A 12,402-nucleotide genomic window follows, 5' to 3' on the forward strand; every position below is an offset into this window, starting at 1 on the left:
TTTTTAAAGTTCTTTTTCATACGTTGCTATTAATGTCTCTTATTAGCAAAACAATATCAATATAAATTAACCAGTTACACTTACCTTAGTAAAAACGTTTCAATTTCTCATTTTCACTGCACGCGTACGTCTGCTCTGCACTACAACTCGAATTAAAATGAATTGTTTCCACCCGCCGCCATATTGTGTCACTTTTAAAAAGTTATGGCGGGTTTTTATGCGATTGGTTGATGCCAGGTCTTTGATTCCGTTGGTCTACTTTGATTAAAATTAAATTTTAATATGATTTAAGTATTTTTTTTCCAATGCCTATTTAAGTATGAGATACTAAGTTCGATAAGTCAATAGATAAATCAAAATCTGTCCTTAAAAATTCCAAAAATTAGTTATAAGAATGAGAAGTGAGACTGGATAGATAAATTAGCAAAGAAAAGGTTATTTATTGGCTGTTTAAAATCTACCAGTACCTAAATTACTATTTAACCCTCTATAAGTTTCTGAGTACGTAACTCACGAAACGCAACCATACAAACGCATTTTATAGGTACCTACTTTTGTAAGTAATTTATTTTTTAAGTTATTTTAAACGTGCATTATAGATAACTGTTTGTTGATATTCTATTATGTAGGTATTATAACATTTTTGTAGTTATATTTTTGCAATAAAATCTTATTTTTATTAAGTAATAATTCGTACGATTTTAATTAATACATTTTAAAATGTGTAAATAGCTAAATAAGTGTATATCAGACTGTACTGTTAATAAATTATTATGTGTCAAACTTGTGAATTAAAATATTATACGGAAACTGTGATGAATGTGGCTCAGAAATAAAAATTAACATGATATTTGGACTATTTATTACAGTAGTAGGCACTTATTATTATTCTGTTGTAGTAGTGACATATGCGTCGAAAATTAGGCTACATAACATTAAATTTTAAATAAACAATAATACTGTAAAGTTTCATCAAAATCCGTTCAGTCGTTTTTGCGTGAAAGAGTAACAAACATCCAGACATCCAAATTTTAGCATTTATAATAGTAGGATTTGCTCCAATCTCCAATACAAACAAAATACTATCAAATGGTCTAACATGAAGCTTTACTTTCCCGCCAACTGCAACATCCCGCCAAAAAATCTGAAGTGCGAATTAAAAAAAAAAATTAAACAGTAAATGTTTAATTAATAAAAATCTATTGTAATTAATATTATTTGAAGAAAAATAAATATGCATGAGTCAACTTCTTTGATTGAAACGTTATCTAAATGAATCAAAAGTGAAAAGTAAAATTATTTTGAAATAGTAAAATTCTGTAGTTTCTGAACGTGAGCCAAATTTGACATTGACAGTTGAAGTTCGAGCCGTTTGAGGTGCATGTGTTTGTTTACTTTGTGTTTGTTCACTTTTGCAGGTGTTTTTCAAAGTTTTTAATTATTTTTGTGTTCAATATATGTAATATTTTTTGCTAGTTATTTACTTAAATGCCTGACTGATTTAACTACACTGTAAAAGTAACACAAATCGCAGGTAAGTTCTATGTTTTTCATTGCAGCTTACAGCGATTAACAATACGATTACGAATAACAATAAAGTTTAGACCTTTTAACACACGCATGCACATCAAAATAAATGTATTTATTTACGAGCTGTTTTAATAATAATTGTTAAGTTATACTTTTACATTATTAACTTCTTGTCGATAGGTTATAAAGATGCCGCAAATATTTCAAGTGCTACGATGTTACAAGTGCTTGGTATTTCAAGTATGTATTACTTTGATTAAAATTAATTTTCAATAATCACAATTCAAAAAATTCAATCTCAATTATTTATGAATCAGTATAAAATCTATTTTGGATGGATTCCAGGTGCATCAAACGAAAAAATCAAATAAATTCGCGTGCAAAATGTGTGGTGAAAAACAATCTATAAAAAGACATTACGGACTTGGAAATGGTCTAGAATGTAGGAAACATGTACAGAAATTGAATGGCATTAGGGGTGAACTTGATGAATGTAAAAGTTCACAAAGTATAAGCACTGGGGATGAAGAGAGCGAGAACGAAAATAATACAACAATAGCACCAAAAATTACTGCCTCAGTTCAAAATAAACAAAGTAAATGGTCAGATTTTGTGGAGAATACTGCTGAAAACTTAGAAGTACCAAATAATGATGATAAAATGTATCTTAACCATACAGAAGTGGTTTTAGAAATGCCCAAAAAACGCCGAAAAATATTAGGTAAAAGGAGTATTAAAAATGAAAATAATAGAACATGTTCTAACACTAGTGACCTTGTAGAATCAAATGAGAATGACATGCTCACCGAACTACCAAAACATGAACCATGTCCAAGTTTCTCTAGAATGCAGGAAAGTAATGTTATGAAAAGAACCTTTACACCACCAATAAAAAATAATAACTCTCCGACAAAAATTGAAACTCCGTTTAATACTAAATGGAATGAACTTGATAATGAATCAGACAAAAGTACTTTCAAGACAGAACAACCTCTTAGCCAAACAAATAATGTGATGAAAATTAAATATAAACCACCAGCAATTAATAAAAACTCTAAATGGGCAAAGTTTGCCGAAGATAGTGATCATGAAGAAAATGACGTAGAGACTCCTGTAAATACTCAAAGCGATCCTAAAACGTTATTCTCATTATGTGACGATAATGATCTTGATGAATATCTTACAATTTAAATTAATATCATCATTAAAATTGTTGTATTTTTGTAGAAATAAAACAAGAGTTTTTAAATAATATTATTATTACAACCAGTACACACAATCATCACAATGGCAACATTTTATATCACTTTTATAATAATTTCTACGAGATAAATAGCCAACTACAAACATGCTGATTTCTTCATCAGTCTGGTCAAGAAATAAGCGATATAAATGGATAGGTACCATGATTACTCTTATTCATAATAGGCAGTAAATAATATTCATTTACCTTAAATAATAGACAAATCGTATCCTTTTAAAAAGTGATACCTACTCTTTTACATTAATTCTTTGCCCTTCTTAGTTAAACTCTTAAATCATCAAAATATGGAATTCATAATAACTAATACTGTTTTTTTAAAAGCATCACTATTATGAACACAGCTAATTAGAAATTCAAGGCATTTTATAACAAAAGTAAGTATGTGTAGACAAATAAAAAATGATGCTTGTACTTAGGACATACTTCTTCCAATTACATAGTTAAGAATAATTTATTTAAAGCTAGAAAGTGTAGTAAATGCTAGTTTAAAGTTAAATAGCCCTACAATAATTGTTTTTTGAAATATGAAACAATATAAAAATAGCAGGGAACTATAAAAAAAAATGAAATACAGAAAATACAAGGGTTTGAAATGGGTTCAAGTATAAAAAGGTGAATATAAAATTAATGCATGTAGTAATTAGGCCGAAAAAGCATAATAATAGATTGTACCAACAGAATAACATTTTTACAAAAAAGGATAGTCTTTACCCCGTAGAATATAAGCACAGTTTCGGCAGTGACCTTTCTTTTACACAAGTAAGATTTTTCTTTATTTTTCTCTATAAAATAGGCACAGAAAGATTGTACCCACCTACACAAAGCTATTTTTAAGTCCCACTAGTTTTAAACTATTCCATAAAGCAGAAAGATGAAATACATAGGAAGCCCTACTATATTCGATGCTTTTAAATTATTATCTTAGTTATAATTATATTTAGCTTCAGTGCTATTTTAACGATATTCTCATAAATTCAGTTATACTAGGTATTTGTTGTGTCAATGTCTCTGTTTCCAAGATATAAAAACTAAAAATTTTTGATACAACCAAATATTTTTGAACTTTGCCACCCTTTAGGCATATTTTATTTCAAGTTGTTCAATGTCTTTGGACCTTAAGGCAAGGTAATAAAGTAAAAAATATGATTCTTTCTTTATTCCCTCTGCCTTCAAAGGTTCAAGCAAGTTCTGCTTTGTTTGAGAATTTACAATATTTATACTATGGGGTAGACTAGAACGCTAAAGCGTGACGACGTCTGTGAAGCCTCTCTCTGGCGTAGCGGCGACCGTATCCACTCCATCGCCATGCCCTGTTAATAAAAATATCCATTGAAATAGTATTTTTGGATAAAACGCTTCATTAGTATTTTCCTGACTATTTCTTCTATTAATAGAACAGAAACTCATCTCAGTCTTAGGGCCTTGCCACACTGGCGGATTACAAACGTATTCAAAGCGGAGCGGCGACGCCGCGTGTCCGCGGCGGACAGTCTGGCGAAAGCTCGAGGCGGAGACGTTGAGAATACGCGACGCGTTTCCGCTTTGAAAACGCTTGCAATCCGCCAGTGTGACAGCTCACTTTGTCTTAGGTCTATTAGTAACATTCAAAGCATTTACAAATAGACAATTACTATAAATTCTTTGAATCGTTAAAATTTTGGCATGCCCGAGGACAAAATCATATTTCCTTCAGCTACTTATCAGGTTGCTTTAAATTTAATGCTTGCTTGATGCTGTATTATCTATCATGAATTTTGTTCACTTGCCTTTCTTTATATCCGACAACATCTCCTCTATCGCGAAATCTGTGATCGTCCTCAAATCTTCTGCTTAAGTTCTCTTCGCTGCTCGTACCTGAACAACATACAAAATAAATTATTGTTTGAAATAATTCACAATTAATTTAAAACGTAATAACATAATTCTCATTAGTCATACCTAATGGATTTGAATGGGAAAATCTTCGGCAAGACGGTCCCCGGCAGCTAAGTAACTGTTGAAGTTGATTATGGAAGTAATCTTTCTCTGCAGCTGTTAAGTATTTCACTCGGTTCTGCGTTTCGAAAGGATCTGTAAATAAAGAAACATACATTAGAAGAACACGAGAAATATGAATATAGCCTTAAAAATTATAATGGTCCTTCTAGCCGGATTTTTTTCTTTAAACAATTTCATAACTTGACTTATTTAGCTTGGCGTCTACATAAAAGTGATTCGTTTTAAAAATGTTGAATCAGCAGATGCAGCGCGTTTAGCTATCATGTTTTTCTAAAATTCTTAAGGACGGAATTACGTAGTACAAGTAAAACGGGTAGATATGGTGGTACTGACCAATTCTCAAGTTGTAGTAAGTGACGAGTCCAGTCACGAACTCGCAGTACAGAAGGTTGTGTGTCGCATTAATGGTTCTCACGCAGTTGTAGGTATTGTTAGATGCGCTCATGCAGAAGCAGAAAGGCCCCGCTGTCCAGAGCGGAGCGGTGCGCCAGTGGTCGTTGTCGTGTCGGAAGCAATTCATACGCTCGGACTCGCACAGCCTTTCCAGCTCGGCCTGTAAAATATTTTTTAAATAAACACGTCATAGCAGACTTATCGGAACTCTGAAAGGGATCAACACCGTATCGCTTTTCGCGAGCTGTCATCGCCTTTCGCGCGCTGTAAGCCACAAGGCGAGGCGTTTACGTTACGGTGCGGAAAAATGTGTGTTGCAGTATGGAGTTTCATACAAATAATACTGACCGTCTCGAGTTGATACGGTTACGATCCCTTTCCTGGTTGATATGTGCTACGTCCTTAAAATAATTTAATCTGGATACCACACAGTTCAGGCGTTAGTCAATAGCAAAATTTTAAAGAAAACCATTTTTAACGAATTTTCAATATCCTACAAATAAGACTGAATCTAGAAGAATGAGTGGATAATAAATAGATGTATTTACGCACCTTCTTCTTAGCCTTTCTCATTTTCTTGCGAAGCCTTTGTTCTTTAAGCTTTCTTCGCTCTTCTCTAGCTTTTTGAGCCGCTTCCAAGTAACTATGACCAGGACCTCTGACTTTCCTGAAAACATTAAATTTTACATTAGATCCTATGAAATACCAATTAATGGAAAAACCACAAGTTAGAACTTCTTATTCACCAGAAGAAATCGAATACACACCTGCTTTCCTCACAATAACAAACATGTTTGTCCTCGTTCTCAATAAACAAAGGATGAAGCCGTCTTTGGAACACATCAACTTGCTTGTTAAAGACACTCGTATTCTTCGATGACTCCTTATTGGGATTTCTCTGTTCATATTCTGAAGCATCGAATCTTGTTGGTCCTAATTTCCGCGGAGAATTTGTAGTTGTTGTTGGTGTCTCTACTGTAGTATTTATAGGTGTGATTTCGCTATCTAATTCCACTGTCTTTTCTGTGGACAGTATCTTGTCGATTGCCGAATTGAAGTATTGCGCTCTTTCGGAATAGTTAACGGGAATCGCTTGCTCCGTTGTGCTATCGTGTTTAGTACTAGACGTTTCAAATTGCCTCTCCAATTCCACAGATACTACTTCCTCTCCACCAGTAGACGTTTCAACGTTTTGTACTGTAGTCTTGTCTACGTTTAATCCATTCTGGTAAAAGTTATTGCCTTCTATTATGATAGTCGTTACCTGTGGCTTTGGTAATTCCCTATCTAGAGGATCGATGAATGTTGTCGTAACTCCTTCGTCAGTAACATTGAAGTTAGCTGCAGGAGTTTCAGTAACAGTTTCGTTTTTAAGTTGAATGTCGAAAATATCATCTTTGGTATTAGCGTTCACAGTAGGCATTATGTATTCGTTAGACTGTCTAAACTTTTTGTCGAAAGATGTGTTATTGCCCTTAGGTTTGAATCTGAGTCTGTGTAATCGGCTCTTCCTTAAATGTTCCTTTGAACTGTTATGGTCGTGAGTAGCTGTTTTGTTATGCAGATGGTTATTTACAAGATGCGAATGTACATTTTGAGATTCTAAAGGCTTTGCAGTTTTCAAGTGTCGCTTTATTTCCTTTAAATCCTCGAGTTTAGTTCTTAACTGTCTTATTTGGTCTTCCAAACTAAGCCTATTAGTGTGCCATGCTTTCAAATCATTATAAATAACTTGTGAACAGTTTACTGTTCCATCCTTTTCAATCTTACACTCTAAAGACGATTCATTACTATTTACAATGGCATCATTTTTGTGTTTATTTTTATTGCTATGAGTCCAATGCTGAGCCCTTCGTTTTGTCCTCTTATGTTCTATATTTTCTTTGGTATTTTCGTAAGCTTTTAGGAAGGCTTCAGTTTCTTTTATAAGTTGATCGATGCTCTCTTGGAAGCTATTATTTGCGTCTTCGTCGATAGGCTCGTTTCGGAAACTTAGATGTCCAATGCTTGGGTTCTCTTCGAGAATGCTATCAACAGTGTTAGGTTCATAAACTTCATTGTCAATAGATCGGCGGCTTCTGGATCCATTGGTTTCCTTCAAAGTATCATTGGGACGTCTTGCTATAGTACCATCTGTTTCAAGTCTGGTATAAACCAAGCCACTGGGAGTGAAGCAGGCGCACTTTTTCGTACTCATCTTAGGGGTAGTGGTGCTTATTTCAGCCTAAAACAAATAACATTTTATTATTACTCCGTAAAAGTCACTAACGAACTTTGATACACAAGTTCACAAGTATTTTATTAAACCTTACCTCGTACTTGCATTTGTGTCGCCTCCATCTTCCATTTACCAAGACACATTTCCACTTTCTGCCTGCTGAGCATGGCGCTCGAAGTTCAGCTTTCGAACATTCTGCTGCCAAACGAGCTGCTTTGCCATTCAAAAATGAGGAATCGGCTCCTTCTGAAAGGTTATTTTAGACTTCTAGATTTCATTTATCAGACAAATAAAAGTTACAAGACAAGACTTTGAAAGTTACACGTACCTTCTGGATTTAAGAAATCCGACTGTCCGTTGGTACTGGCTTCCTCCAAAGCTTTTTCGAATTTGGCTTCTAGTAGTGGATTGTGACTTTCATTGCTGATCAACGGTTCCACAGACGATTTCGCTTCCACATTTTGCGATTCAGAACTTTCCTAAACGAAAATGTTATCATTAGTCACAATTTAAACCATCTACCTATTTGGATTTTTATCGTCAAATTATTGTCCGTACCTCATCATCATCATCCTCTTCGTCGTCATCTGGCTCCAGAAAATCGTCATCGTCGAATTCTTCGTCGAAATCACTCTCCGAAGATACATCGTTTGGCTGAGGAGTGCTCGCTCGTTCATTCATTAGCCGACTGTATTTTGACGCTAACAAGTGCGCCTGAGTCTCACGTCTCCCTGAGCTGAAATCACAAAAAATTGACATCAGTAAGCAAAAACTGTAGTAAATTTATGAGTTCAATCTTGCATATGGTTGAGACTTGTTTGACAATTCTCTGGTTTGACCTTATATTCCGATTCATTAAATTCTTAGATGAATACCTACCTACGTACACATCACTCGCATCATCCTCGCCGCTAGAGGGCGCTGCGTAGTAAATCGGGCTCCGTAACAATGTTTATGTAAAAATAGTAAATAGTGATAAATTCTCCTCAAAACGTTTTAAAAAGTACTACTAAGTGACAATTAGTGACTGACAGTGTTGGTGAGAAACTATAATCAGTAATTAGTGAAAAACTTAACATTAAAACTGTGACATTAATCTACATATAAAAACTGTTGTAAATATTGAAAACTTTTAATAATTAAGTGCAAAAACTACAAAACTACAATAGAAGAATAGTGTACAGTGCATAATCTTCAAACTAGAAAAACAATTTCTTATGTAAACATTATGGACTTTGAACTTAACAAATTTACCCACTCCTATCGTGAATAAAATTTAAAACAACGCCATCTATTGAGGAGTAGCCGACTTTTTATGGTAGCGCCACCTATTGTTGAATAGCTATACCACCTACTACGTGCAAAATTCAGCGGTTGATGGTCGATACTTCATAACGACATCTAGCGAGAAATGACTGACTTCTAGTGTGACGCAGTCAATTACTGGGGAGTTGTACTGTGTACTATCACGCCATCTGTTGAGGAGTAGCCGACTTTTCATAGTGGTGCCATGATATAACTTGCTAGTAAACAAACACTGAGTCAACACGCTACCCAAAAGCGACATCTATAAAGCAGTGGATAAATTATCAATGAACAAGCGCAACATCTAAGCAGGACAAATCAAATACGTATTTTCGTCACCAGTAAACAAGTCAAATTGGCGCAGTGGTTTCGACCGCGCTTGACCATCGAGGACCCGGAGTTCGAAACTCATCGGCGACGATTATTTATATTTTTCTGGTTGAAATATTGAGCAGAAAATTTTATATTAACAATGTCTACTAGTAAAAAATCTCCAATGAATACAAAGAAGTCGAACTGCAAAGCAACTACGTCGGCTGTTTGCCACAAATGTGGCACTAGATGTACTATAAAAGACACTATACCATGCAATAAGTGTAAAAATAGATACGAGTTCGATTGCATTGGACTCTCGGAGAAATTGTACAATATTATGAGCACTGAGAACAGACGGAATTGGAAATATCCCCCCTGTTTTTGAAAATGTGAAGCTTCATAAAAAACAAACATAGATAAAAAGGAGCAAAACAATGTAACTCATAGGAAAAAACAAAAATTAAAAAACGTAACTACACAACTAAACAAAATGGAATCACCGCTAAGCACATTAAGTCTTTCGCCTTCCACTTCGATATCCGAAGAAAATCATGACTCTCATTTTACCACGCAGGAGGAGATCTTGGATGACTCATATTCCATTGTAGATAGATTGTCAAGAAGCGTAGAGCACACTCAGTTGAATAACACTGTAATAGATTACGAACTGAAGGAAGAAATTAAGCTTTTAAAAATAAACCTTCTTTCTACTGAAACCGAGTTGGAAAATAAGATTTTGGAGAATAATGACCTCAATAAATGTATAGCACAGCAAAATAAAGAATTGACCCTGTTGAGAAATCTTTGCAAACTCCCGCACACAACAGTTCAGGAAGATAGGCGTCAATCCCTACAACCTTCGCTCTTTTTTACACCACCGAGAGCTCCGGTATCAGAGGGAAAGAAACACTCGCCAAATTTTAAATACCTTCAAACAAAAATTACTGACCTAAAACAGTCTTTACTGCGTGCTCAAATGGAGATAAATGATCTTAATGAGCAAATTCAAATCTTGAAGGCAAAACTACAAACAAATGTGAAAGACTTCAACAATATTCAGTCTGGGAAGACTGAAATGCTTGAGCAACGGGACAATAACTCACCACTCACCTCTCGGGAAATAACCACACAAAATGGAAAAAAGAAATCCTCTACAAAGCAGAAAATAATCATATTGGGGACGCAACAATGTACTGGTCTTGCAGCCGAACTGACAAAATCCAGAATTGGGACCGAATACGAGGAGTACACGATATCATCGTTTATTAAACCATTTGCTACAACTGAGGAAGTTCTTAAACTATGTATAAGCTTAGAGGTAGATAGGTATGATAAGGTGATCTTATGTGTAGGAGAAAATGATGATGATCCAGTATCAACCATAGGGGAACTATATATTGTATTAAAATTGCTACAACACACCACTGTGATTGTATTGAATGTAAACAGTAGTAAGCATGTAAATACTAAATGTATAAACAGCCAGTTAAAATTAATATGTAATAAATTTAAACACAGCCACTTTCTTGAGTCCAAAAACCATTATAAAAGTTATTTAAGAAACGCCTGCTATAGTATTAACTTGCTTATAGATTCTCTGTATTATGACCGAACATTTCTATGCTTTGAGTTTATTTGGAACCATACTCAACGTCTTGGCTATTGTGGCGGGAAACTGTTAAACGGATCACAGCGTCTGTCAAGAAGTCCCAAATCTAATTATAGGCAAACTTCTATTCTTGACTTTTTTCGCTTCACACAACAAGGGGATTTTTTTCGTTCCAAGTAATATAAACCAAACGTCATCACATCTTCGCGATAGTGAACTAAAAGAGAGACCATTTAGGGTTTTACATCAAAACATAGCTGGATTGCTCTCAAAAAGGGACTTGATAGAGCTAACTATATCTGAGCTGATAGACTCCGACACGGAACCGGATGTGATATGTTTTTCAGAAACATTTCTAACGGAAAATGACAGGAAAAATGCTTCTTTTTCTAATTACAAACTTGCAGCAAACTACTCGAGGAATAACAAACGAGGCGGCACATGTATATTTATACAAAGAGGCTTAGTATCTCACGAAATAAAGACTTCTATCAAATATTTACTACCAGGAACATTTGAGTGTTGTGGCGTAAGTATTCCTGAGTACAAATTTATAATATTGTGTGTCTACACCTCGCATAAAAAGTTTGCGCACTCATTTTTGACAAGATTAGAAGCAGTTATCCATGACGTATTAAAAAAAAAACCTAATTTTAAAGTTATAATAGCTGGAGATTTTAACATAAATACACTAGCGGAATCCAAAGAATCGAAACATTTGATTGACTTGGCTAAATATTTTAATTTAAAAATTCATATAGATGAACCCACGAGGGGTAATAACTGCATTGATCATATTTTAAGTAACGTCAATCAGGCCTTAGGTACAACAATCCCTCTCCATCTATCTGATCACAATACTGCCCAAATATTAACATTTCCGGTAAAACGTACCAAAAAAATACAATACTGGTTCTCACATCGGAGAAATTATTGCAATGAAAATATTCTTAAATTTCGTGAACACTTACAATCACTGTCATTCTCCGATATATACACTTTAAATAACATAAATGTAGCATTTGATCGGTTTTATGAACTCTTTTGTATAATTTATAAATCTTGTTTTACTACGCTTAGAATAAAAACCAGTAATAAAACTGTAAAACTAAAATGGATCACTAAAGGCTTGAAAGTTTGCATAAAAAAGAAAAGATCATTACGTTTTAAATATTACAGACACAAAACGGGTCAAAATAAGGATGCCTATTTAACTTACTCAAAATTACTTAAGAAATGCATATCTTTAGCCCAAAAAAACTGCAATAATAATTATATTCAACGCAGTCAAAATATTTGCAAGGCATCATGGAGACTTATTAAAGATGAAACCGAAAATGAATTGCCTCAATATGTTATTCCAGACATAAAACATGAAAATAATGTAATATCAAAGGGAAATAAAATTGCAGAAATATTTAACGACTATTATATCGATACCTCTGGGCTCAAAGGTCGTAAAGGACAAAATACCGAAAATGAGTTATTTATACAGTTTTACTCAGAATTTAATTCTCTATCGATCTGTATATTTAGTTTGTCGAAATTCCCAAAAAAAGTGCCTTTACGACCCATCATTTTTGATAAGCTAAACAGAATTCATCGTGAAAATTGGGATGTAAATACCATTTGATTTTTTAGTACAGTTACCATGGTAGTAAAGAACAAGTATACACAAATTTTTGGGCGTATAATGTACATGTAGTATATCTATTGTCCTATACAACCTTACATTTTCATACCCAAGTCTAAATAATTTGTCCTTTACGC

At 34.1% G+C, this 12,402-nt stretch overlaps 2 protein-coding genes across 2 annotated transcripts in view; one reads left to right on the top strand and one right to left on the bottom strand.

The window, feature by feature from the left end:
* Positions 1 to 1,914: 1,914 nt before the first annotated feature.
* On the top strand, positions 1,915 to 2,721 carry LOC135078667 (MRN complex-interacting protein-like). The gene has a single exon (XM_063973203.1). It carries the CDS (start codon positions 1,915 to 1,917, stop codon positions 2,719 to 2,721), a length of 807 nt encoding a protein of 268 aa, XP_063829273.1.
* Positions 2,722 to 2,777: 56 nt separating this feature from the next.
* The window catches only part of LOC135083545 (extracellular sulfatase SULF-1 homolog), a 124,551-nt gene continuing 114,926 nt past the window's right edge, over positions 2,778 to 12,402 (bottom strand). The window contains exons 9-17 of the mRNA XM_063978299.1: positions 7,962 to 8,139; positions 7,732 to 7,882; positions 7,498 to 7,649; positions 5,953 to 7,409; positions 5,738 to 5,852; positions 5,126 to 5,345; positions 4,733 to 4,864; positions 4,561 to 4,648; positions 2,778 to 4,104 (exon numbers count right to left, since the gene is read on the bottom strand). Coding sequence (XP_063834369.1) covers positions 4,026 to 4,104; positions 4,561 to 4,648; positions 4,733 to 4,864; positions 5,126 to 5,345; positions 5,738 to 5,852; positions 5,953 to 7,409; positions 7,498 to 7,649; positions 7,732 to 7,882; positions 7,962 to 8,139 — 2,572 coding nt within the window. The 3' untranslated portion in view covers positions 2,778 to 4,025. The remainder of the gene's footprint in view (positions 4,105 to 4,560; positions 4,649 to 4,732; positions 4,865 to 5,125; positions 5,346 to 5,737; positions 5,853 to 5,952; positions 7,410 to 7,497; positions 7,650 to 7,731; positions 7,883 to 7,961; positions 8,140 to 12,402) is intronic.

This window comes from Ostrinia nubilalis, chromosome 2 (assembly GCF_963855985.1).
Source record: "Ostrinia nubilalis chromosome 2, ilOstNubi1.1, whole genome shotgun sequence".
NCBI lineage: Eukaryota > Metazoa > Arthropoda > Insecta > Lepidoptera > Crambidae > Ostrinia > Ostrinia nubilalis.

What these genes read in the sequence shown, in the direction of transcription:
- LOC135078667 (XM_063973203.1), top strand. Translation starts at nt 1,915, where the DNA reads ATGTGTGGTGAAAAACAATCTATAAAAAGACATTACGGACTTGGAAAT.